This window comes from Cygnus olor, chromosome 29 (assembly GCF_009769625.2).
Source record: "Cygnus olor isolate bCygOlo1 chromosome 29, bCygOlo1.pri.v2, whole genome shotgun sequence".
In the NCBI taxonomy this organism is placed as follows: Eukaryota; Metazoa; Chordata; class Aves; order Anseriformes; family Anatidae; genus Cygnus; species Cygnus olor.
Window position 1 is genome coordinate 605,810 of NC_049197.1, and position 24,500 is coordinate 630,309.

The 24,500-nt window shown below is 63.3% G+C and overlaps 2 protein-coding genes, 1 long non-coding RNA gene and 1 other non-coding gene across 7 annotated transcripts; all 4 read left to right on the plus strand.

Moving 5' to 3' along the window:
• Positions 1-795: 795 nt before the first annotated feature.
• CCNT1 (cyclin T1) lies at positions 796-11,377 on the plus strand. Of its 2 annotated transcripts, XM_040539710.1 has the most exons (9): positions 799-1,022; positions 2,011-2,092; positions 2,398-2,526; positions 3,342-3,402; positions 4,735-4,797; positions 5,098-5,143; positions 8,028-8,191; positions 8,535-8,605; positions 8,969-11,377. In XM_040539710.1, exons 1-9 carry the CDS (start codon positions 847-849, stop codon positions 10,376-10,378), a joined length of 2,202 nt encoding a protein of 733 aa, XP_040395644.1. In that variant the 5' UTR covers positions 799-846; the 3' UTR covers positions 10,379-11,377. The 2 variants fall into 2 exon arrangements, 1 of the variants encoding a protein (XP_040395644.1); XR_005815000.1 differs by lacking the exon at positions 8,028-8,191 and having other exon boundaries at positions 796-1,022; positions 8,969-9,031.
• A 537-nt stretch (positions 11,378-11,914) lies between these two features.
• Positions 11,915-22,998, plus strand: KANSL2 (KAT8 regulatory NSL complex subunit 2). 3 transcript variants are annotated; one of them, XM_040539745.1, is made up of 10 exons: positions 11,916-11,994; positions 12,915-13,173; positions 14,091-14,269; positions 14,821-14,935; positions 15,355-15,518; positions 16,626-16,792; positions 17,505-17,601; positions 19,928-20,181; positions 21,838-22,062; positions 22,838-22,998. In XM_040539745.1, exons 1-10 carry the CDS (start codon positions 11,925-11,927, stop codon positions 22,937-22,939), a joined length of 1,632 nt encoding a protein of 543 aa, XP_040395679.1. In that variant the 5' UTR covers positions 11,916-11,924; the 3' UTR covers positions 22,940-22,998. The 3 variants fall into 3 exon arrangements, with proteins under 3 accessions (XP_040395680.1, XP_040395681.1, XP_040395679.1); XM_040539746.1 differs by lacking the exons at positions 21,838-22,062; positions 22,838-22,998 and adding an exon at positions 20,264-20,574 and having other exon boundaries at positions 11,915-11,994; XM_040539747.1 differs by lacking the exons at positions 16,626-16,792; positions 17,505-17,601 and having other exon boundaries at positions 11,915-11,994; positions 15,355-15,548.
• On the plus strand, positions 17,692-17,828 carry LOC121061265. The gene has a single exon (XR_005815015.1). It is a non-coding gene; the product is annotated as a small nucleolar RNA SNORA2/SNORA34 family (small nucleolar RNA).
• On the plus strand, positions 22,078-22,743 carry LOC121061253. Its single transcript, XR_005815008.1, has 2 exons — positions 22,078-22,267; positions 22,305-22,743. It is a non-coding gene; the product is annotated as an uncharacterized LOC121061253 (long non-coding RNA).
• Positions 22,999-24,500: the final 1,502 nt, after the last annotated feature.

A 24,500-nucleotide genomic window follows, 5' to 3' on the forward strand; every position in this document is an offset into this window, starting at 1 on the left:
GGTTAAAGGAGGGAAAAGCCAAAAGGGAGGAAAAAAGGGAGAAATTGGGGGTGGGGGGGCTGTGATCTGCCTCCACCCCCCCCCCCGACTCCAGGCGCTGTTTTTGGGGGTTGGGGGCTGCCCCCCCCCCGAATAGGGGGGTTGGGGCTGCCCCCCCCGCAATGGGGGGGTTAATGGGGGGGTTGGGGGGGGGCAAGGTGCAGCCTTTCTGAAATTTCCCCCCCCCAGTGCCAAAGAGGGGGGGTGGGGACCCCCCCTTGCCCTCCCTTCCCCCCCCCAAATGGTCTGGGGGGTCCCAGGGGGGTTTAGGGGGGTCCCAGCCCCCCCCGAGCCCCGGGGGGGGGGGGGGGGGGGGGGCACGCTCTGCGGGGAGAGGGGCGGCCCCCCCCCCCCCACCTTTTAATGCAAAAAACCGACTGAAGTGACTTTTTTTTTTTTCTTTATTTTCCTTTTGTTTTTGTTTTTTTAAGCAGCTGGGGGGGGGGGGGCGGCTCAGCCCCTTTTACCCCCACCGCGGTACGGCCCCCCCCCCCCCCCCTTCCTGTACAGATAAATTATATAAACGCACTTTGATACGAGCCGTGCCGTGCCCTTGGGGTCAGGGGTTAAGGGGCGGGGGTCAAGGGTCAGCGGTTTTGGGGCGGGGGGGGGGGACATCGGGACCGGGACCGGGACCGGGACCCCCCCCCTCCAGCCCCTTCCGGCACCGCGTTTGCGCGCATGCGCCGCGCTTCCCCCCCTCCCCCCCCCCCCCCTTTCCCCATCCCCACCGGTTTGCGCCGGTGACGCAAGCGCGTTGTGACGTCCGTCCGTGCGTGCGTGCGTGCGTGCGCGCGCGGATCCGCCATGGAGGCCTCGGCGGGCGGCGGGGCCGGCGGCGCGGCGGGGCGGCGCTGGTACTTCAGCCGCGAGCAGCTGGAGCGCAGCCCCTCGCGCCGCGCCGGCCTCGACCCCGACAAGGAGCTCTCGTACCGGCAGCAGGCGGCCAACCTGCTGCAGGACATGGGGCAGCGCCTCAACGTGTATCCGGGCCGCGCTAGGCCGCGCCAGGCCTGCGCTTGAGGGAGCCGCCGCTGACGGGGCCTGGGCTGGGGGGGAGGGGGAGGGCTGGGGGCAGCGGGGAGAGGGGGGGGAGACGGGTCCGGGAGCGGGGGGGGGGGGGGGGGGGTGGCGGTTGCTGGGGAGAGCGGGGTTCGGAGCGGGGGGGAGCCGGGCCCGGGAGCTGGGGGGAGCCGGGGGGGAGCCGGCAGAGCCGGGCCCTGGGGGGGAGCCGGAGCTGGGGAGAGCCGGGAGCCGGGCCGGGAGCAGGGAGAGGCGGTGGGAGCCGGGCCCCAAGTGGGGAGAGCCGGTGGGAGCCGGGAGAGCCTGGTCCCGGGGAGAGGGGAGCCGGCCCCGGGAGCTGGGGGGAGCCGAAGGGAGCCGGGCCCGGACCGGGGAGAAGCTGAGGGGAGCAGGGCCTGGAGAGGAGGAAGCCGGGCTCGGAGCGGGGAGAGCCGGAACCAGGAGAGGGGGAAGCTGGCCCCGGGAGCTGGGGAGAGCCGGGCCCTGGAGAGGGGGGAGACGGGCCAGGAGTGGGGGGACCCGGAGCCGGGAGAGCCTGGACCCGGTGAGGAGGGAGTCGGGCTCAGAGTGGGGAGAGCCAGGGGGAGCCGAGGGAAGCCGGGCCCGGGAGTGGGGAGAGCTGAAGGTGGGGGAGCCCGGCCCCGGGGAGCCCATCCCTAGGGGGGAGCCGGGCTCGGGAGTGGGGGGGAGCTGGGGAGAGCCAGGGGGAGCCCGGCCCCGGAGAGGGGGGAGCCTGATTCCAGAGTTTGGGGTGCGAGGCCTGGTTCTGGGGACAGCGGGAGCTCAGGGAGCCGGTTCCGGCCGTGGGGAGTGCTGGGCTCAGACGCGGGGGAGCCGGGTCCGTCTCGGCGGCAGGGCCTGGGGGAAGGAGCTGGGCCCGGCCTGGTGCTTTGGGGCCGGAGGTTGTTTCCCGGGGGGGGTCGTGCGTTTCCTTAGCCCCGCCGCCAGCTCGCAGCTCACCATCAACACGGCCATCGTGTACATGCACCGCTTCTACATGGTGCAGTCCTTCACCCAGTTCCACAGGAACGTAAGTGCCGCGGGGGCTCCGGGGGCCCCCGGCTCTGCTCCTGCTGCCAGGAGGGGATGGGGGGAGGTGGGGGGCGGGGGGGGCACAGTTACGTGGTGGGACCTGCCCCGGGGAGGGGGCTTCGTAGCTGCTGTGAGGCACCGGGGACGCGTTGTCCTCCTGGTGGCGTTTAGGCTTATGCAGGCTTTATTTACCAAAATTAAGTAATTATTTTTTTAAAAAGCAAATTAAGACAAATATTTGTCTGGCTTATTTGCTCTGATTTAAAACTTTATAGCTTAAAGAGGGTTAATTTTCTTCTACAGTCGGTGGCACCGGCGGCTCTGTTCCTTGCAGCCAAGGTGGAGGAGCAGCCCCATAAGCTGGAGCACGTCATCAAGGTAGCTCACGCCTGCCTGCATCCTCAGGAGCCTCCTCCGGACACCAGGAGCGAGGTGAGCGTTGAGGTCGGAGAACTACGCCCTGATGCGAGGAGCGGGGGCGCGGGGAACGGGAGCGGTGAAAGCGTGCTGCGCCCCGAGCCGCGTGGCTGCAGCTCCCCCTTAAATCGGGTTCCGAAGCAGCCGCTCCGTAAGCGCGCGGCTGCGCCCTGGGACGGGCAGCGACAGCTTTCCAGTTCTGCTCCGACGCCGCAGAGGGCTTTCGGGCTGCTTCCGTAGAGCAGAAGGCTCCCGTTCCCCGCTCTGTGGCGTCCTCTCTTCCCTTCTCCTCTTCTGCCCTGCTGTGTAACGGTGCCGGCGTTAAAAGCTGCTGAGGAGGGTGCAGGTGCTGGCTGCTGGGACTGCGCAGTGCCTGGCAGGGCAGAGGGTGGCGTCTGCAGCTGGGGCTGCTCCGTCCCCACGCCTTTAGTGGTGGCTTTGGTAGAAACGTTGCCAAATTTCTCGAGACAGCCCGTCTTAACCTGAAACCGAGCGGCCAACCCTGCGGGAAGGGGGAAGCTTTATCCAGGGAAGCTTTAGGACAAAAGCTGCCTCCTCTCCCGTGCTGCCCGCGTAGCCGCGTGCAGTGTGAGGGGCCAGGACCGAGAGGACCTGGATGCTGTAGCTCGAGCGCTGGCAGGGCAGCGGGTCCGCCCAGCGCTCTGCTTTTCTCCCTTCTGGCAGGGAATCTGTGCCCGTTCCCCCCGCGGGGGTGGGCGTAAAGATTTCCCCTTGCTCTTTTCGCCTCCCTGAGAGAAGGGCGTTAGAGATGTGCGGGCTTTACGTGGAGTGCCTCGTCGCGAGTAACCTGCCTGTCCTCTCAACCCCAGGCTTACCTGCAACAAGCCCAAGACCTGGTCATTCTAGAGAGCATAATACTGCAGACCCTGGGTAAGTTTCTCAAAGCGGACGGGCTGCCACACGAATCCCAGCCCCAGGAGCGTTCCGCACGGTCTGCTCCACAGCTGGAGGGCAGATGTCCAGCTGGCCAGTGGCAGAACAAGAGCCCGGGCAACAAACTCTGCTCTCACCCCCACTGCTCGTGTTTTCCTTTTTAACCTCGGCATTTCCAGGTGTAACTCGCGTCAGGTTCAGTGCTCGGAGAAACTGAAGTGTGGAAGTGTGGCGCTCGTCTCTTTTTTTTTTCTTTTTTTTTTTTCTTTCTCCCCCCCAACAGGTTTTGTACCGCTCGGACACTGGTCGCTGTCCTCCGTTGCGCTGCTGAGCTCTATAAAGCTCCAGTCCTGTGGCTGGGAGGTGGCTAACCGAGCTGGGGTTGGAAGCTAACGTGATCAGATCGCTGTTTTATTCCCCTCCCAGAAAGCAGAAGCTGGAGCCCGCGCTCAGGGCTGTGACTCCTGGATCCAGCGTCCTGCTCCTTTCAAAAACGTCCTGTTACCATTTTTTTTTTTTTTCCTAACATCTCTTCTACCGCAGAGGCAGTTCGTGCGTAGCCCCCCAAAACGCTCAGCGTGCCGCCGTTATTTCTGGCTCGGTTCAGAGTAAATCCCGCTGATCCCCACCTTACGAGGGGGTAGGAGGAGGCAGGTGCCTGCGGGGGCTGCACGTGTTGGCCTGCTGAGCCGGGGGGTGAACGGTGATCCGAGCTCCGCTCGCTTCTCCCCTTGCCTTTTTTTAACTTCCCAGCTCATCTAGAATATTCTGGACTATTCCGCATGGCAAGAACCGAGTCTGTTGCACATGTGGACCGATGGGATTTTTTTTTTTTCTTTTCTTTAAACCATAATGCACAAACTGAATAGGAAACCGAAGCGGGGATTAAGTTCCACTGGCTCTAGGGCTGCAGGCTCCTTCAAAGGGAAAACGTCTGCTTCCTCTTAGCTTTTTGGGTGACAGAAATTCCTCTGAGCAGATGCCATTGTCTTCTCCTTCCTCCCAGCTGCTCTAAGAGGCTTTGTCCTGCTATTTTAAAAATACTTCATAGTTGTTTTGTTTTCAGCGAGGTCTTTCAAGCGCAGAAGTCATTTAGCTGCTCGGATGGAGGCCTGGCAGCAGCGGTGACCTTCGGGTTTTTGTGACTGGAGGTCTCGAGTCTTCGGGATAAAGGAGAGCGGGTTCCTCTATCCCTGCCCGCCTCTGGGCGGGGGCTGTAGGAGGGAAGGGAAGCAAGCCTTGTCCCCCGGGAGCAGGAGACACGAGGTTCGTAGATCTGTTGGGGTCTGCTGCTCGTTACCTGACGGCCCTCTGTCTGTCTTCTTCCAGGCTTTGAGATCACGATCGACCACCCCCATACCCACGTGGTGAAGTGCACTCAGCTCGTGCGAGGTGAGAGGCGTCGCGTGCTCGCGACCCCCTGCTGCAGGAGAGCTTGCCCGCGGTCGGTCTCCTCCGTAACCGCAGCCGGCGTCAACACAGAGCCAGTTGTAAGCGGCTGTGGCTCTGCTGAGCCACCCAGAGCTCTCTGTGTGCTTCTAAAAGCCTTCCCTAGACGTGGCTTGAGTTGATGCGACTGCTGGGGGATTATTTTGCATGCGGTGGCAAGAGACCGGTGGTTCTTGAAGTAAAACGTGGTAGCGTTTGTCGGAAGCCCGGGCTAACTCCCTGCTTTTTGCTTTTCTCTTTCAGCCAGCAAGGACTTGGCGCAAACTTCCTATTTCATGGCTACCAACAGGTTATTATTTTACACTTACTTAATTCATATTTGGCAAAGGGCCCTCCCTGGAGGAGATAAGCCACCGGTGACCCCTGGGGCGTTGCTTAGCCAGTGAGCAACCAGGGACTGCTGGGTTTGGTTCAGAGACGGCAGGAAACCTTTCTCTTGCTAGCTTCTGACCGAAACCAGCTGCAAAATCAGCCGTATAAGCGAGGCAGGTGGGCTGTTGTAGAACCTGACTGCTTTATTTTCACAGGGCTAGACACTCGTCGAAAGTTCCAAAGAGAAAAATAGATGCAGGGTGGATTTGAAGCGAATGCAAATGGTTTTGCTTGCTTAGCAGCTAGGTGTCAGAGAGGGAGCTCTCGCTGGACGAGGTGCTGCGCAAATTCTGAAAACGTGCGATCTGTACCCCAGAGAAGGCTGATCTGGAGCGTAAGGGGAAAGAAACAGGAGCTGGACAGCGGCATGAAGGGTTTCGGGAGAAAAGCACAGCCTTGTCTGGCCTGAATGGCCGCGCTGGCAGGCCAGGAAGCGCTGTCTGCAGATGGAGTTTGGGAAATGAAACAAAGTCCCTAGGTTTTGTTTTTCACCTTGAGAGGTCCGGGTAGTTCTGTCGGGTACCGCCTGGATCTTCACTGCGAGGCCGGTAGCAGTCCTCGTGTTGGGACGTCCATCTTTTTATTTATTTATTCTTTTAATTTTGTTTTCTGGATTACCAGTTTCAGGCAAATTACGGCGTTGGTGTTTGGAACAGGCCAAGTTGCGGCAACAGAAAATGTTGTGTTTCTGGGAAAGAGTTGGCAGAAATGAAGCGGGAAAAAGCCGGGTTAGGTGTCGGCTCTGCCTCGGTCTGCCCCACCTGCTGCCTAGAGAGGGATGGGGCTTCGTTGTTCATAAAACACCGCACAAGGAGTACGTAGCCGGGGCTAGAACAGCAGAAATCTGTCCCAAACTATCTTCTGGGTTTAGGCAGAGGGTGGCAAAGGATTACGACCTTCCTGTCGTGGTGGAGCAGCGCCCAGCAGCGCGCCGCTAGCGCAGGGAAGCAGCAGAGCGGAGAACACCTGGGTGTTACTGCTCACCTCCGTGGCTCCAAAGGGCACTGTGTGGGTTTCCTTCCTACGCTGGCGTAAGGGGAAGGCGGTGGTAGCGCTACGTGGGGAAATGACCTCCCTGGGACGGGCTTTTATCCCTGCAGCGGTAATTGCAAAACCAAGAAATGAGGAGTTTGGGTTAGACCTGAAAGAAATCCAAGCAGAAAGTAAGAAACGCAGCCAGACGGCCTCAATTTTGCCCTGACGTGATGCCTCGAAACGCCCGATTGAGGTGTTTGAGCAATAAAGTAAATACGTCAGGCGTAGCTACTAATGTTTAACATTTTATTCTTCCTGGCATCGTTGTAGGGCAGAGTCGAGGCTCTTGGTGCACCTGGGCTTCACTTCGGAGGCATGCTGCTTAAAAGTTTTTTTTTCTCGCTCTGAATTTCCCGGGTTTGACTTCTTGGCGTGTGGATAAATGCGATACCCGCGAAATGATTTCATGCTCTTTTTTTTTTTTGGCCGTTGATGCCTAGCTCCGTGTCTCCACACATTGCGTTGGTAGAAAAACCTTTTAAGTAACCCGTGCGTGGTGAAGAGGTGGGGCTGCTGTTACCCCGCAGCCGCACGGAGGTGCTCAGCGGCACGGTTTCGAAGGGGCTGGTTCACAGGTGCGGCAGCGGGGCCGATCCTGCGCTCTGCCGTGGCTTTTAAGGCTTGGTGGAGCGGGCGTTCCTGCGGCTGGAGAGGAAGGCTGGGGGGCTGATGCATCCCAGTTCTCAAAGCGCGACGTCGGCTCGAGCTCCCCGTTGCGATTTCCGAGGTCTTCGGTGCTACCCAGACCTCCCGTCCCAGCTCGGACGTCTGAGCAAATCCATTTACTGCGGAAAACGCTTGACGTGCGGCCGGGCTCCCTTTTAGACGCTCCTGAGTCGCTGCAGAGCAGCCCTGGAGGGGAGGGAGGGCAGGGCCTGGCGACGGCAGGAGCTCCGTGAGCCCCTTTGCTTAGGGCAGGCTTCGTGGCTGCAGCGTCGGTGCTTTTCCTAAAGCTCCCTGGGGAAAGACCGGACCCTTCCCAAAAGCCCGGGGTGGCCAGCTGGAGAAGGCGCGCGTGCAGCTAGCAGGGAGGTGACCTTTAGCACTCGCTTTTAACGGAGGGATGTCAGATGGGTTTGTGGAGGGCGCTGCAGCTTTCGTACCGAACAGGCCAAATCCTGCCTGCGGCTCAGGTTCAGGGTAAAAGGGGGTTCAGGGTGAGATTGGATTTGAAACGCAGCCGGTGCGGATCTCTGCAAATTCGGCTTGTAGCTGCAAAACAGACGTGGGCCTTAAGGAGTTCGGTGCTTCTGGTAAACTTCCCTGACGCGAATGCGAGATCGTTCCCCTCGGAGAGACAGGAGGGGATGAGCGCAGATCCTAGGAGCTTCCGCGCTCGACCTGTAGGTTCTCGGAGCGGTCACGACGCCCTTTGCCAGTGGTGTTGCCTTCCCAGGAGCTGCACTAGGACGTTTTTTTTTTTCTCAGGCTGAGCAGAGCCAGCAGCAGAGGCCGGGGCTGGCAGGTACCCCAGCTGCTCCCTCGCTCCCTCGGAGGAGGGCGCGAGCGGGCCGGCAGCGTGCCTCGCTGCGGAGCCTTGAGCTGCCAGAGGTGCCCGGAGCGGAGCGGGGAAGGAAGGAGCAGCCTGGCAGAGTGGGACGGAGACGCCTGTAACCGTAGGGTCGCGCTGGGGGAGGAACGGCAGGGACTTCCCCACCGCGTCCACCTCTCCCGCAGCGTCTCTCCGGTTGGGCGATTGTGTGTGCTGAGGTTCAGGCTTGGGAGTTCATGGCTTTCTGTTTCTCTCTCCCTGCTGGTGACGTCAGCCTGCACCTGACCACCTTCAGCCTGCAGTACACCCCTCCCGTTGTGGCCTGCGTCTGTATCCACCTGGCTTGTAAATGGTCCAACTGGGAGATCCCAGTCTCCACGGACGGGAAGCACTGGTGGGAATACGTTGATGGCACTGTAACTCTGGAGCTCTTAGATGGTAAGTTTTGGAGCAAGGTCCCCCAAAGGCTCTTGTATTATCTTGGCGTCTCTGTTCCTGCCATTCAAACACGGCCACTGGCCGGTTCACGGACTCAAGGGCTTCTGGTTTTGCCAAAGTTTCCAGTGCAGCAGCTGCTATGGTACAACAGAGATGGCAAAAGGCGCACAGTGAGATGAGTTAACCTGTGGTCAGTGGTTCTAGCTGTCAGTATTTCCCCTCCTGGAGTAGCTCCATCTCATCAGTAGCTCCATTCATCAGTAAGTAGGGGGTTGCCCTGATGGACTTAGGGCTGGCCTGCCCGTCTCTGACCATCTTGCCTGGCTTTGTGTCTCCCCTGCAGAACTGACTCATGAATTCCTGCAGATCCTCGAGAAAACTCCCAACCGGCTCAAACGCATCCGGAACTGGCGGGTAAGAATCTGCTTTGTGGCCGCTTGCGGGAGAACGCGGGCCCTGCTGTTTCTGTGCGCGGTGCGGCGTCTCCAGCATGACAATGCCAGGCAGTGTCTGAAGGGCACGCGTGGGGGGGAAGACTGAACACCGTGGGTCTGCAAAGTGTTCCTTCGGCGCTCGAGTGCCTCGTTTCTGAGTTAACTCTGTAGAAACCTTGGCCTTTCAGCTGCTCTAGCAGCTCCGTGTCCAACAGATGGGCATTTCTGCACGAGGGGAGAGAGGGGGGGGCAAAGTGGGTGTCTGTCAGCCAGCAGGAAGGCTGCTACCCGCGTCCTTTCTGTGACAGCCCGAGGTAAGTAACCGCTCGCTGCTTTTATTCAGGCCTCTCAGGCAGCCCGGAAGTCGAAGGCCGACGACCACAGCGAAGACAAGAGCCTGTCGGAGCAGACCATCCTCAACATGATTTCAAGGAACAACAGCTCGGACATGAATATCGCCGGCCTGATGAGCATGTCGACGTCCTCGACGGCCGGCGCGGGGCCGTCCCTGCCGGCCTCGACCGATTCCCCCCGCGAGCAGAGCGGCGCGGAGGCGGCGCAGCCGGAGCACTGGCTGCCCCAGCATCCTCCCCCCAAGCTGGAAGCTGGCCAGGGCCACAGGACTAGCGAAAGCTCGTCGGCCGCCGAGCACCCTCTGCAGCAAGATGGCGCTGCTTATCAGAAGCAGAGCGGCAAGAACGCCCCGTCGGCCAAGGTGTCGCTCAAGGAGTACCGCGCCAAGCACGCCGAGGAGCTGGCGGCGCAGAAGCGGCAGCTGGAGAACATGGAGGCCAACGTGAGGTCTCAGTACGCCTACGCCGCGCAGAATCTCCTGGTCCAGCAGCAGCGGGAGAGGGAAGTCCAGCAGGACAGCAACCCCTCGCCCATCATCCTGAAAATCCCCATCGGCTCGGAGAACCCCGAGCGCCCTCCCGGCCCCGAAAAGAGTGACAAAGCCTCGGCTCTGAAGCTGAGGCTCCCGGTGGCGGGTGGAGGCGGCGAGAGGCCGCTCCCCTCCAAGCAGGAGGAGATCAAAATGCGCATCAAGGTGCCGAGCGCCGCGGACAGGCCCGGCTCCCTGGACGAGAGCGGCGCCAAGAGCCGGGAGCACAAGGAGAAGCACAAGGGCCACTCCTCCAACCACCACCACCACCACCACAACCATCACTCTCACAAACACTTGCACCCCCAGCTCGCCGCTGGCCCCAGCGGCGTGGTCGGCAAGCGGCCGGGAGACTCTAAACACGTCGGCCCGCCCAGCGCCGTGCCCCACAAAAGCTACGGCCTCTTCGGCTCTTCCTCCCGCAAGAGGCCCCCGCCGGAGGAGGCGGCGGCGGCGGGCGCGGCGCACGAGCACCAGCCCAAAGTCAGCAAAAGCTCCAAGGGCTCCGGGGCGCAGTTCCCTTATCCTCACCTCCCGGGCCACGGCTCGGAGGCCGGCGGCCTCCCTTTGCCCCCGGCTACCAAAACCCGGGGTCCCCACGGCAAATCGGACAAGGGGCCCGCGGGGGCCAACGGGCACAACGCCAGCCAGGCCAGTGACTACCAGGATACGGTCAACATGCTGCACTCGCTGCTGAGCGCCCAGGGCATGCAGCCCACCCAGCCCCCTGCCTTCGACTTCCACGCCTACGGCGAGCTCTTGAACCCCCCCCGGGCGGCCGCCGGCTCCAGAGCCGCCAACACGGACAGACCCCGGCCCCCGCCGCTGCCCTCAGAACCGCCCCCCCCGCTGCCTCCCCTCCCCAAATAACTCCTTTGTACTACTGAGTTGGGACAAGCGGGCCTGCCTGCCCCAGCCCCCCCCCTCCCCGACCCGGGCCGTCCCTGCGGTGGAGGGAAAGGGCTGTTTGCGTTCTCCGCTGCCTCCCCGAGAACTGTTTTATTAGAACTTTTCCTATTTACCGCGAGGAGTCGTCGAAGCTGTGAAAGGACAAAACCCCTTTCTCTTCCTCGCTCCCTCCCTCGCCGACTTCCAGGTTAGCAGCGGGGTCCGGCCCTGCTGGAACTGAAGCCCCCCCCCCCCTCTGGGGAGCACGTACTGCGTGGGGGGGCCCTGGGGGGGGCGTTATTTAAAACATGTCGCAGAAAAACCCCGAGATGTTTTACAAATAATTTAAGCAGTAACTTATATCTTTAGCGTTTCTGTTCCTTTTTAAGTTTCGCGATGCTGGCAGGTGCCGCGGGGGACCCCGGCGGGGTTTGGGGCCGCTCGCCCGGCTTTGCGCGGCTCCGCTCGAGCTGATGGCGACAGAAAGTGGGTCGAGGAGCTTTTTGGGGTCAGAACGGAGGAAAACGGTGCGTGGGGAGGGTGAGGGGCCACCGGGCTGGGCAGGTGGCGCGCGCCGAAGGCTCTTGGGGTGCTCCCGGTCTTGGGGTGCTCCCGGTGGTGGTGGAGAGGGGCTGGCGTGCGAAGGGCCGGCGTGGAGCGAGGGCGCTGGGCCGGGTGCTGAGCCCCGGTGTCTGCAGAAGGTGATGCAAAGCCCGGAGCCCGCTCTGGGTGCGGGAGCGAGGCGCTGGTGCTGTGACCGCAGCCGGGACGCGGGCAGGGCTGGAGGGGGGCGCGGGGCAGCTCCGGGGTGGTGGTGGGGGGGGGAACCCTGCCTGCGCCGGAGCTCCTCCCGCCCCCCCCTAAACCCTAAATCTTTGGCCGAGGGCGCCCGCCTTTGGGTCTGACGTTTTGGAAAAGCCGAACTTGTTTTGTTCTTCAGCCTCTCACTTTTCCAGACTTCAATAAACGTTATCGTCTCCACCTGCGTGCTGCGAGGCTCTGTTCCTACGCCGAGCTCCGCGCCTTCCTCCGATTGCTGCCAACCCCCTGGGGGTAAACCCCTGGAGGTTTTTAGGGTCGGTTCCCACCTTTTGGGCTCCCACGTTGGGGTCGGTTCCCACCTTCTGGCCAACTCGGGGGTAAATCCCCGGAGTTTTTGGGGCCGTTTCTGTGCTTTAGGCTCATCCTTCCTTTTCCCTGCTCCTTTTGGAGCCTGGGCTGGGAGCCCCCAGCTCCTGGGGGGGGCGGGGGGGGGCTTCGGGCATCTCCTGGGGGCTTTGGGGGCGTGGAGGCTTTGCCGGGGGGGGGGCTTTGGGGCGCTGGGTTTTGCCCCTACGATTTCGGGACCGGCTCCGAGCCAGGCGCGCCCCCGCCGCCACCGGGGGGGCTCTTCCCCAGCCCCGGCCACGTGCAGGCGCGGCCACGTGGCGGCTGCCCATCACGTGCCCCCCTCCCCGGGGCGCGGCCTTGCTTGAGTGACAGCGAGCTCGGCCAACCGCGCGCCGCGGGATGGCGGCAGGGCGGGCCAATGAGGAGGGGCGTAGGAGGGGGGGGCGGGCTGTGCGGGCAGGCGGCGGGGAGGCCGCGGCAGCAGCGAGGTAAGATGGCGGCGGCGCCGCTCGCCCGCTCGGGACCGGCGGGGCCCTTCCCTACCGGCCCCGCCGCGCTCCCCCGAGGCTTCCCCGGCCCCTCGCGCCCCTCCGCCGCTCTCCGCTCCGCCGCCGGCGCCGGGATGCGCTGGGGGGAGGGAGCGCCCCTCACGCTCGCCGCCCGCGGACAAAATGGCGGCGGCCGGCCGGGCGGCGGCGCCAGGGCGCATGCGCGGGGCCGGCGTGGGGAGGGCGGCGGAGCACGTGGGGGGGGGCGCTGGGGCCGGGGCCGGGGCCGGGGGGGGGGGTGGTGGTGGTGGTGGTGAGGGGGTCCTGGGGGAGGGGGCGAGAGGTATTGGGGGGGGTCGAAGGGGTGCTGGGGGAGGGGGTCCTGGGGTGGGCGAGGGGGTGCTGGGGGGGGTTCGAGGGGTGCTCGGGGGGGGGCCAGGGGGTCCTGGGGGGGTCGAGGGGTGCTGGGGGGGGGGCAGACAGCCCCCGGGGGGGCGTTGTGTGGGGTGCTATGGGGTAGGGGGATGGGGGCGCCCCCCGGGGACCCCCGTTTCCCCCCCTCAGGGACCTCCGTGTCCTCCCCCGGGACCTGTTTTCCCCCCCTCGGGGACCCCCGTGTTCCCCCACTGGGGACCCGTATTCCCCCCTGGAGGATCCCCGTTTTCCTCGCTAGGGGCCCCCCTTTTTTCCCTGGGGACCCATTTCACCCCGTCGGGGACCCCCGTTTCCTCCCCCGGGGCCCCCGTTCCCCTCCACCACCCCACCCGCGGACCCTCCGCTGTAGGAGCTGCTTTGTACCCCCCCCCCCCCGCCCCGTGTCCCAGCAGGACGAGGAGTTGCGTTGGGATGCCCTGGCAGGCGTCAGCCGAGGCCGCGCGGTTTATTTCATTCCTTCTGATTCCTTTGCCCGCCTCCGGCAGCTGCTGGCATGAACAGAATTCGGATCCACGTCTTGCCGTCGAGCCGAGGCCGCCTCACGCCCGTGCCGCGGCCCCAGGAGCCTCTGGCATGTGCCTTCACCCACCGGCAGTGCTCGCAGCCGCGCCTGGAGGGCCAGGAGTTCTGCATCAAGCACATCCTGGAGGACAGGAGCGCCCCTTTCAAGCAGTGCAGCTACGTCTCCGCCAAGAACGGAAAACGGTGCCCGAACGCTGCGCCCAAACCGGAGAAGAAGGATGGGTGAGTCCCGCTGGTTCTCTGCTCCTACATCAAATTGAATTAAAACGGGCAGGGGAAGGTTTTTCACGTACGGCACGGGCGTTGCAGGGCCTTTCCATTCAGCCGATGTGCTGAAGTTAACCTCAGGCAAGTTCTGGAAGCGCTTCTGGGCTAGAAGAAGACCCCACAAGTGCTGGAGACTTCGTGCGGAGCGTTTCTGGTCCCGGTGGGCTGCCGGGCTGCTGCCCTCTGCCCTCCCAAGGTGGCTGCGCCCAGGCCCTTTGTCAGAGCTGTCCTTGCACCCACGTGCACCTGGGTTCAGCCCAGCACGTTCGAGTTGGAGTCTGTTCTTACGGCTCATCCTCAGCGCGTGTGCTCTGGTTGTGTTTGATTTGGAGTTGTTGTCGTTGACGCGTGTGGGACGTTCTGGCTGCTGTGGCTGGAAGGACCTGGAACATTATCACATCCAGCCAGCACGTCGGTGGGGTACAGTTTTGCTCCTTGGTGCATCGAGCTGCGTTTCATCCTCAGAGGTTACCAAGAACAGTGGTGGTCTTGATTCTGCCCTTGGTCCCTCTGCGATAAAAAAGCTCCGTCCGCTTTGGCCAGCGTGAAAAATCCAGTGTGAACGCTTGGAAGCAGAATAGCTCGCCTCAGCGGCTTGAAGTAAAAAGCTCTTTTCTCTCTCTGCTCCTGCGCCCTGCGGCTGCCAGCTCTGGAGCTAAGGGCGGTGTTTGAGCGGTGCCGTGTGGTCCGCGAGCCACCTGGGGCTCTCTGGCATTTCCCTGCTCTACCTGCAGCCAGGGGCGGGTGGTTTTGTTCCGCTGGTGAGAGCGGGGCGCGCTTCGGGCGCCGGGGAACGTTTCTCAGTGTCTCACTTGTTCGTTTTGCTGGCCGAGGGCTTGGAGTGGTAATGGGCTCGTGATTTATTCCCGCAGCGTGTCGTTCTGCGCAGAGCACGCCCGTCGGAACACGCTGGCGCTCCAAGCTCAGATGAAGAAGTCCAACCCCGGACCTGTGAGCGAGACGCTCCTCTGCCAGCTCAGTTCTTACGCCAAAACAGAGCTGGGCTCCCAGACTGCAGAGAGCAGCCGCAGCGAAGCCAGCCGCATCCTGGGTAAGCACTGAAAGCAAAACCACGACCCGGTGCTCTCCTTTCTGTGGAGAAGCGCTGAGGGTAGGACTCGTTAAACCCAGCGAAGCAAAGATCCCAGGGCTCCACGGGTACAAGACCGTGTTCTGCAGCCCCTGGCGCGTCTTGCGTGCTGCTGACTGCAGACAAGTCGCGCCACCCAAAGTCACGCCAGCCCAAAATCCCGCAGGTCCCCTTCCCCTGCAGCTGCAGGGCAGAAACCCTAGCTAGCTTCCCTCTGTGCTGCCTGGCGCCTGTCAAACACCGGTGCTGAGCTCCCTGACTTGCAGGGTCGCTCGGTGGGCGCCATCCAGCAGTTTGTGGCCCCTCGCCAGGTGGGGGCTGTTTCGCCCGCACCCGCTTGGTGCGTTCCTTCTCGTTCCACGTCCCTGCTGGCGGGGAAGAGCCCCTCGTGGCACGAAGCAGAGCAAATTCACCTTCAGGGGGCTGCGGAGCCGAGCGCCTCCGGTGCCTGGCCGTGCTCGAGCACGAGCCGCGGGGCTGTGCCCGGTCTCTTAGTGCCCCTCGTTCCTCAGATGAGGACAGCTGGAGCGACGGCGAGCAGGATCCTATCACCGTGGACCAGACGTGGCGAGGGGACCCGGACAGCGAGGCTGACAGCATCGATAGCGACCAGGAGGATCCCTTGAAGTGAGTGGGTGGCTCCTGCCCGGTGACGCGTGCGGCGTGCAGAGCGTTAGCTCGGGGCGATATTGGGAAGCAGCCGTTGTGTTAACGAGGTGACGTTATTAACGGCGCTGCGCTGGGACTTGGTTCCGTGGCGAGTTTCTGGGTGTGGATGCTTGTCAAGGCTTGGGCCTGGCGGTTCTGGGCAGCCTTTGATGCTGATCTCCTCCTTCAGTCTGGAGCGGGCCACGTGAGCAGCAGTCTCGGGGCGATCTCTTAATTTAAATTAGGAATAAAAATCGGTATTTCTGCTTGTCACCCACTGATCCGTCGAACTCGGCCCTGCTCAGCCAGCATTTCTGATAACGTCTGCGTCATTCGGCGAGGGGAACGGCCCCGGGGGACCTTACAAACCATACCCTGGTTTTGTGGGTGCTTTCCAGGCATGCTGGCGTGTACACAGCCGAGGAGGTGGCGCTGATCATGCGCGAGAAGCTGATCCGCCTGCAGTCCCTGTACATCGACCAGTTCAAGCGGCTCCAGCACCTTCTGAAGGAGAAGAAGCGACGATTCCTGCACAGCCGCAAGGGCGAGCACGAAGCCATAGGCAAGTACCGGTGCAGGCAGTCACTGGTGCGTATCCTTCCGTCCGAGGGCACCGGGCTTCTCTAAAACACGCAGAACTCTACATTTAAAAGATGTTTTTTTTCAAAAAAAGAGGGGTAGAGAGGGTATTTCTGTGGCTGGCCCCGTGCCTGGAGATCGGTATCGTTTGGGTTAGAGAGGTTGCCGGATTTCTTTGCTCTTCAAAGTTTGCGCTGTTGCCAGGAAATGAGACTACAAAGTTAATTCAGAGACAAAAGTTCTTTTTTTGTATGGGATTTCCTGTTTTTGGTCTTATAAACAAAAAAATTTATTCATCTGCAGGCTCCTGTCTGCAGCGGCAGAGGTTTGTTTCGGTAGCTGCACCAGTGCTGCTGTAATGACGTAGTCCTCCTTAGCACGGATGCAACTTTTTTTTTTTTTTTACAAAAGCACTGCTGCCTCGCTCGGATTTCTCACTGAAAACGCCCTCGGAGGCAGGAGCTGGTGGCTGAGCAGAGGCAGGCCCACGTTACAGAACTGGCTGAAAGTTTACAGCGCAAAGAACGCTTCCCTAGCGTGGTCTTATAATAGCTCAGCTCGGAAAATGGCACGATGCAGCTCGGTCCCGAGTAAAAATAACTGGAAGTTTGGTACGTAACAATTTTGTAGGACTCGTTTTAGCAAACCAGAGATGCAGATCCTGACCGCTGCCCTGTAATTGCAGCTGGGAGTGCTTACGGGAAGCTTCCAGAACTTGCACGGGAGCGAGCTGAAATTTGAAAAATTTCTATTCTGCCACTAGAAATCACAATCAGCTTTGGCCAAATTATTTTAAAAGACGGTTAAAAATAGTCAGCCCGAGAGCTCCTCGGGGGCACGGGGCGATCGGGATACGTTTCGGGATGGAGTCTGCTTTGTCATCCTCTTGTGTAACCCAAAGATGTGCTTCCTGTTTACACGCGCGGCGCTCCCCGCTCGTTCCTTCGCTGCGTTGACTCCCGTCGCCAGTCAGCTGCCGGAGCTCTTGAGGGCCGATTTTGGCTCTCGGCACCCAAAAAACGAAATGGAAGGAGCGTGGCGGGTGGGCGGCGCGGTGTTTTCGCTGATTCCCTCCCTCGCTCCCCGCCAGGCAGCAGCCTCCTGACGGGCCCCGAGGGGCTCATGGCCAAGGAGCGCGAGAACCTGAAGCGCCTCAAGTGCCTGCGGCGCTACCGGCAGCGCTACGGCGTGGAGGCCCTGCTGCACCGGCAGCTGAAGGAGCGCAGGATGCTGGCAACCGACGGCGCTGCCCAGCAGGTACGTCCGGCAGCTCGGGGCCTGCCTGGGGCTTCGGCTTCCCCTGGAGGCTGCGTCTCTCCCTCTTGGTCCCCTCTGCCCCTCGTGAGGCTCTTCCTGCAAAGAGGAAAGCGTCGGTCCTGCCTGGCACCCCGCAGCGTCCACACGTTGACTAAAACGTTGTGGGTTCACGGAGGCGTTTTAAAACAGGCGCCAAAACTACGCAGAAGTCGCGGTGTGGGGGTGCAGAATTTTCCCTTTTGAACGGGGGAGCTCAGTGGCTTCCACTGCTGGAAAATGCGTGGAAAATGTTCCTTGGCGTGGCGGTGACATGCGGACTCCTCCCAGACCTGTGGGGACCCGAATGCGGGCCCCCTGCATCGTACACGAAACTAAATTTGAAGCAGTTGGCAGCCATTTCTTTATAGCCGTTGTAAAATTTAAAGCCTTCCCTTAACTGGCTTCTGAAAGTTAGGAGATAAGTCGGAGAAAACCCGTTCTTCTCTGCGACAAACTGATGAGGTGAGGCTCTTTCGATGGAAGCCCAGACTTGCCGCATTATCTCAGCCCTGTCTCAACAAAAGCATGAATGGGAAGGAGATAACGAGGATCCGCTGTAGTTAAGGGAGTTTAATCTTGGCGCGTGTTGAAAGCGGACCGCGGGCGTTGCGTGGCCGAGGGGGGGTTCTCTGGAAAGCCAACGGAGCTCTGAGCTGTTCTCCTGGACTTGCAGGCGCACACCACCCGCTCCAGCCAGCGGTGCCTGGCCTTTGTGGATGATGTCCGATGCTCCAACCCGTCTCTCCCGATGACCAGGCACTGCCTTACTCGTATCCTTTGATCTCGGGCCCTGCTGCCAGCGGTTTGATCCTCCCTTTTTTTTTTTTTTTTTTTTTTTTTTTTCCTTTTTTCTCCCCTCTTTGGCCCTAGATCAAGGCCATCGGTTTGCTGTAGCCGTTGGTTTCAAGCAGGAGCCCAGAGGAATTTTCTTCCTGTGGTACGCTGGCTGTTCCAGAGCATCTCAAGGGTGCGGCCAGTTCACTTGGAAGGGACAAGGGAACCTCGCGAAGCCCGAGGCAGGCCCCGAGCTGGCTGCCAGCTGCGTTAAGGGAGGACGGAAGCAGGTCCGCGCTCCGTAAATCCCTGCTCCCGCCTTGGCTGCGGGCGCTGGGTCCCAGCGGCCGTCGGAGCGGGGTCTGCCGAGCTCTCGGTGCGAGAGGCGGGTGTAGGAAGGGACGTCTGACAGCGCTGCAGCACTGCTTTGGGGAGGATTTGAAGGAAGGAATAGATTCGGCCTGGCTGGGACTGCCGTTGTCCAGCTTGGGGCTTGGTCTCCTTCAACTCCTTGGAAGGCTCACGCCTGCGAGAAGAGCCTCAGCGTTTCGAGGGCCAGCGCTGCCGTTCCCCCGGGGATCCACGAGCCAGTTGTGCACCCCGCGTGGCAGTGGGACAGGGCGGGCGCGGGCGGGAGCAGCTCGGGGCCGTGCTCGCAGCTGCTGTGAGTCAGGAGCAGCCCCGGATCCCGGAGCAGAGCTGGCAGGCAGGGGAGGATGAGCTTTGGGTTTGTTTTCTTACCGGGGCTGGCAGATCCTCCTCGAGCTGTGCGCGGGGAGCAGCCCAGGGAGCAGGAAGCTGCCATTGTTTCTCTCTAGTGGCCGTTTACTTGAAAATAAAGGCAGGATAAATACCTACAAAGCGCTTTGAGCAAGTTGCTGTTTGCAGCTGGCTTACTTGGAGCAGGGCAGGGAGTGGAAAAAACGAGGTTTTATTTCCTCGTGTCTGAGCCGTCAGCTGACTTTCGCTGCCACAAACAAGCCCTTTACTTCGGGTAGCCCTGCCGAGCCGATAACATCTGCAGCCTGCTCTGCTTTGTGCATTGTCGGGAGGCTCTCGGGCTTTGTTTGGTTTTTCAGGAGCTCGACTGTTTGTGACAAGGCGTTAAAGGGAGCGAACCAGCTGGGTTGTCGGGCTCCAGGTGGAGCTCGGGGTTTCGTCGTCTTGGCAGCCCGTGCTTTTTGGCTACCAGGAGAGCGAGCGCTTGAGCTGTGGAGTCATTCGGAGAGATTAAAATCTGGCATCCCCACCCTGCTGCTCCTGCAGAGACGCTTTCCTCGCCCTCGAGTGCCTGCTAGGTCTGGCTCCTCGGGGCTGAGCTCCGCACCGTTAGGGCCGGCACCGATCAGGGGCTCTGCGGCGTGAGAGGTGAGGGGGGGAGAGGACGAACCCGAGTGAAACCTAGTCAGCTCGGGGGACAGGGTTAAACTCGGCGCCTCTCGCCGGCACGTGTGGGTTTGGAAGATTGTTTTCCCTCTCCCACCCCGCGTTGTGTAAAGGGAACTTGTCAAATGTTGAGGATGGCCTGCCGGCTGTTCGGGTGGCTTTGTTGTCGAGGTGCCCATCCAGAAAGCCTTGCTCCACGCTCGAGACCTGCCGTGGCGCCCAGCACGGGTTGTCACCGGGTGAAGAGACCGGGACACGATCCCAGGGGTGCGGAGAAGGCCGCCCGTGCAGCCCCTCGGGCTGCCTGCCGTGCTCTGTTGTCCCGCGGGGTTCTCGCGCTGGGCGAGGACGGGGTTTGGGCTCCTGCTGCTGCTGGTGGATCGCTCTGCAAGCGCAGACGCGATTGGAGCAAAGTCTCTGTTTGTGATTAAAGGCAGGAAATCCCATTTACACCTCTGGCAGGAATAGGTTTTCCACTGGGAAGGAGAATGCAGTGGGAAGATAGAAATACCGGAACTAAACTCCTGGCTGTGGAAACAGCATTGTGCGCGCTGCTGTCCCCGCTGCCTGCTGGATGTGGAAGCGCGTGCAGATGCCTTTTAAATGGACGTCTGCAAATAAAAGTAAGCCCGGGCATGTGTAATATCTTCCATCTGAGGATCCGCGAGTGCTTTACGGCGATCCAGCTAAGCCTTCCAGCCCCCCCCGGGAGGCCGTAGCCGTTGTCCCCGTTTTCCATCACGTAAGTAACGTGGCCCACGCCGCTGGGCAGTCGGGGCGCAGCTCTGGAGCCTGGGCTTTGACCGTGCAGAATTGTAGGGTTTTTAACGTTAATCTGGAGGGTGGGAGGATGCGTGGGGAGCGCTTAAAGCTTTATAGTCTTTGTATAGCTTGCGTGCTGTAACGCGCAGGTTTCCCTTGACCGCATCTTGCCAGACATCTGTCAGGACGCTAACCAGACTCTGTTCAAGCCGTGTCAAGGCTCGGAGGAGGTGCCGTGCAACAAGCCCGTTCCTGTGAGCCTCTCCGAGGAGCCCTGCTGCCCGCTCCACCTCCGCCTGCCCCCGCAGATGTACGTACCCGAGCAGGTGCTCTCTGTCCCCGAGGAGCTGGAAGCGGCCCCCACAGACCTGTACCTGAGCGCTGCTGAGCTCCAGCCAACGGAGAGCTTGCCCCTGGAGTTCAGCGACGTAAGTCGGAGCAGTTGTGCAGCGTGCTCTAGGCAAGCGAGGGGTCCTGCAGGAAGCCTTCCCCGAAATTTGCTGCTTTCAGGACGTGCTACGAAGCCAGGCTGAGCTGCTCGAGGAGTGGGCTGCGGTGCAGCAGGCCCCAGCGCTCCCGGTGCGGAGCATCGCAGAAAGCCACTGCCTCCCCAGCACCCGTAACAGAATCATTTTTGTCCTTGCTGGCTTGGAGAAGAACAGCCTCTTGAAAAATGAGCAGAAATGCAAAGGGTTTGGGAGGTGCTTGTTTCAGTAGGGTTTGAAACAGCATAGGTGGCGACTGCTCCTTTGGAAGGGCTGTACTCTTGTTTAAATCAGTATTTAGCTTTTTTTAAAAAAAAGGGGATCCACGAGCCAGTTGTGCTCCCCCCCCCCTTCTCTCCCATGAGGAATACGCGAGGGTTTTAATCCCCCAGATTATTCCGATGTCCCGCACGGACGTTAAGCCTCCGTGCTTAAAATCCTTTGCAATTTGCTTAGCCAAAAATCCCGCGGTCATTCGGAGCCGCTCCTGCGCGTGAAGCGTGGCTTGGTTTTATATTTGGGTGTCCCTGAGATCTCGGGCGCTGCCATCGGAGGGCAGACCTGGCAATTTGCTGACAGCGAGGGGTTTGTCGGGGGCCGCGGGCTGGCGCACGGACCGCGTGGCGCTGCCGTGGGGCCGAGGCGGGCCTGGCACCGCCGAGGTCGGCAGTGCTGCCCCGGCTTCGGCGGGCGTTGGAGCGGCGCCCGGCTCCTTCCTGTGGGGCCGAGCGCTCGCGAGGCAGAGCCAGAGCGCGGCGGCGTGAACGCGGCCTTTGTGGGAGAGGGTTTTTTTTTTTTTTTCAGGGCAGAAAGGAGAAACGGGGCCCTTCTTCTGCCCCAGCCCGGCCCCTGAGAGGGCTCCCCTGCTCTGCAGGGTTTCGGGTGGTGCGGGCGGGAGCCCAGAAACCCAGCCCCGTCCCCTGAAGGATGCGTTTGCCCAGTCTTAGAGGCAGCCCTGTGGGTGCGGGTGCCCCCCGTGTGCTGCTCGGACAGGGGGGCGTGGGGCTGCCCGCTGGGGGGCTGCACCGAGGGCTTTACCCCAGGGCTTCTGGCTCGGATGCCCCTCGAGAGCCCCGCGTCCTCGGCTCAGGCTGGGAGCTGCGGCTGCGGGGGGTGTCCCGCGGCGTGGCAGCCTGGCGAAGTGCCGCTAGGAGTCGTGGGCATCCCGCCTTGACGTCGGACGCCCTCCGAAGCCAACCCGTCCTTTAAAAAGAGCCTTGCGGGACCCCCTGCCTCCCACAGGAGGGTTAGCGGCACGCCGCGGGCAGCGGTGAGGGGTAAGGCAGAGGCTGCATATCCCAGGGGTCTCTGTCGGGGGAAGCGATGAGGCTGCTGCTGAGTTCTGGTAGGGGGATGAAAGCCTCGGGTGTCCCGGGGAGGTCGGAGCCCCTTGGGCGCGTCCCCTTGCCTCCCACCTCTGCGGCGGGAGGGCAGCACGCTGCTTTCCTCCCGGGCCTCTGAAGCCCCGCGCCGGCCCTCGGCCCGCTCCCGCCCCGCGGAGGAGCGAGGGGCTGCCAGGAGGGCTGCGAAGGCTCCTGCCGGCGTCTCCCGTGGGGCTCCTCCTGCTGATGGGGCCGCTCTGCCTGTGCTCTCTCGTAGGACCTGGACGTGGTGGGCGACGGCATGCAGTGTCCCCCGTCCCCTCTGCTCTTCGATCCCTCCGTGGCCCTCGACCAGTCCATCAGAGACGTGGCCGAGGCCCCCATAGACATTCTGGCCCTGGAGGAGCCGGCCCCAGCGGGCGTCCCGGCGCAGGCGGTGCCGCCGGACAGAGGGAGCTCGTCTGCCCACGGCTTCCCCGCTGCCGCCGAGCCTCCTGAGCAGGTAGAGCCGGAGCGCTGCTCCCGGGGGGCTTTCAGCCCGAGCACGGCTCCTGCTGCAGGCAAAAACTGTGTCCCCCGGGGCTGTGCCCGAGCCCGGGCTGTGCCGTCGCCGTCCCCCCGCAGCAGCCCTCGTGGCGTGCCCACGCTCCGGGCGGCGTTGCCGGCGTGGAGCCTGTCCCCGGGGAGCCGGGGGCTGCTCTCCGTGGGTGGCTCGGTGGCGCTGAGCTGTCCGCGACGTGGTAGGGACATCTCGGCTGCAGGCTGGGGACGGGATCAGGGGCTCGACCCCCTTGTGGGAGCCCCCCCCCCCCCCCCCCCGTGTGGGGATTTGGAGGGCAGCAGTCGCCTTCTGTGCAGAAAGGGCTTGGACTTCGATCGTGTTCCCTTCGCCCTGCTCTCACCGGGGTGGTTTTGTCACTTGGGTGCTCGCCGTGGGGGTGGTTGGGAGGCATCCTCGGCTGCCCCATCCCCGGTCTGCTGTCCCCCCCCTTGGCCGACGCCCCCCCGCAGCCCTCCTCGGGAGTTGAGCGTGGAGGCAGGGATCCCTCCCCAGGCCCTGAACGAAGGCCGCCGGTTTGCCGTAGCCGCTGGTTTCAAGCAGGAGCCCAGAGGAAAACGGCTCCTGGTCTGTTGGCGTTCCCGGCCCCGTGGGGCGACCAACTCGTGCGGGAGCGACACGGGGCTGGGCCTCCCCTCGCCCCTACCCCCCCCTCCTCCCCCCCAGCTGCGTCCCCCCTGCACCCATCGCGCTGTTCTTATTTTTCTCTCCTGGACAGGGCCTCCTGCGCCCAGGGCCCCCGGACGAGAGGCGGCCGGAGGAGACCCCGACCTGCGGCGCGGCCGCCAACGGGAACCCGGAGCTGGCCTCCGGGAGCTGAGCCGGGAGCGCGGAGCCCCCGCGGCACCCCCGGCTCGCCCAGCACCGGGCTCAGCACCGCCGGCACCCCCTGCGTGGGGTCCTGCCCCTGTCAGGGTGGGGGGGGGGGGGGCGTTGGGGGCGAGGGAGAGCTCCCCCCTCCCCCCCCCCGGCGAGGTGGAAGCCGGAGGGGTCCTGGGGGGGGGCGGGGGGGGGAAGGATTTGGTGGGGAAGGGGGGGGACGGAGCTGTGCGTGGGCACCGGGGGTGCAGCGGGGTCGGTGCCGGGGTGTCCCCGCATCCCCCGTGTGCCTTTAGGGTCGGGGAGGGGGCTCCCCTCTCGCAGGTGACCCCCCCCTCAATAAAGACCTCGGACCCGGTCCCCAAGCGTGTCCCCGGGTCGTGCTGGGGGGGTGAAGGGCGGGGGGGGGGGGGGGGGGCTACTGGGCCGAGCCGGTGCCCACGGCTGTCCCGGGGGGGGGGGGGCCGGGGGTGGGCGACCCCCCCAGGTCCTACCGCAGTCCCGGCAAGCCCCGGGCGATCGCCCCGGTGCCGTCCTCGGCTCCGCAGCCGCCGAACCGGGGCTCTGCGCCCCCCCCCAACCGGGGCCGTGCCTGGTGCCAGCCCCGGGGGCGGCGGGGAGGGGGGCGGCGGGGGGGGGCGGGAGGGCGGCACCGGGACGTGCTTGGGGCGAGCCCGGCCGTGACCGGGGGATGCGGCGGCGGCCCCGGGACCCCTCCCGCCCCCCCGCCCCCGGTCGCGGATTGGCGGCGGCGGGGGCGCAGGGCGGGGCCGGCCCGGTGGAGTCGTGACGTCACCGCCGCCGCCGCCGGGCCAGCCCCGGTCCCGGCCCCGGTCCCCGTCCCGAGCCCGGTCCCGGCCATGCCGCCCCGCCGTAGCCCCCGGTGAGTCCGCGGCGGGTTTGGGGCAGGAGGAGGAGGAGGAGGAGGAGGAGGGAGGAGGAGGGGGGGGGAGAGCGGAGCAGCCGCCGCCGTTACCGGCGGCTCCCCGGGGAAGTTGGGCCGCAGCTCGGGGGCACCGGGGAGGGGGGAGCCGCCGGGCCGGGCTCTGCGCGCAGGCCCGGGGCAACCGGGCCCCGGTAGGAGGAGGCGCGGGGCGGCCCGACCTGGCCCCCCCCCGGGATGTCCCCGCAGCGTCCCGGCCACCCCGGTGGCGTCCCCGGTGGCGTCCCCGCTGCATCCTGGCTGTCCCCGGTGTGTCCCCGCCGTCCCCGGTGTGTCCCCGCCGTCCCCTGCCCGTTGTTCCCAGGTGTCCCCGCTGTGTCCCCCCCGTGTCCCCCCCTGCCCCCTGCCACACCCAGGCTCTCCCCGCTGTGTCCCCCGCTGTCCCCCATCCCACCCGCGTGTCCCCGCTCCATCCTGGCCGTCCCCTCCGTGTCCCCGCTGTCCCCAGTGCATCCTGGCTCTCCCTGCCGTGTCCCCAACGTGTCCCCAGCGTGTCCCAGCTGTCCTCGGTGTGTCCCTGCTCCCCTCAGGCTGCTTCTCCAGCGCATCCCGCTTGTCCCCGGTGCATCCCGGCCATCCCTGGGGTGTCCTCGCTGTCCCTGCTGCGTCCCAGCTGTCC

Bases quoted from the DNA above. Each gene is read 5' to 3' on its own strand.
- CCNT1 (XM_040539710.1), top strand. From the start codon at position 847: ATGGAGGCCTCGGCGGGCGGCGGGGCCGGCGGCGCGGCGGGGCGGCGC. The intron at 2,527-3,341 runs GTGAGCGTTGAG...TCTCAACCCCAG, and splicing joins CTCCGGACACCAGGAGCGAG to GCTTACCTGCAACAAGCCCA. The intron at 4,798-5,097 runs GTGAGAGGCGTC...TTTCTCTTTCAG, and splicing joins GTGCACTCAGCTCGTGCGAG to CCAGCAAGGACTTGGCGCAA.
- KANSL2 (XM_040539745.1), top strand. From the start codon at position 11,925: ATGAGGAGGGGCGTAGGAGGGGGGGGCGGGCTGTGCGGGCAGGCGGCG. The intron at 13,174-14,090 runs GTGAGTCCCGCT...TTATTCCCGCAG, and splicing joins AAACCGGAGAAGAAGGATGG to CGTGTCGTTCTGCGCAGAGC. The intron at 17,602-19,927 runs GTATCCTTTGAT...GCATCTTGCCAG, and splicing joins GACCAGGCACTGCCTTACTC to ACATCTGTCAGGACGCTAAC.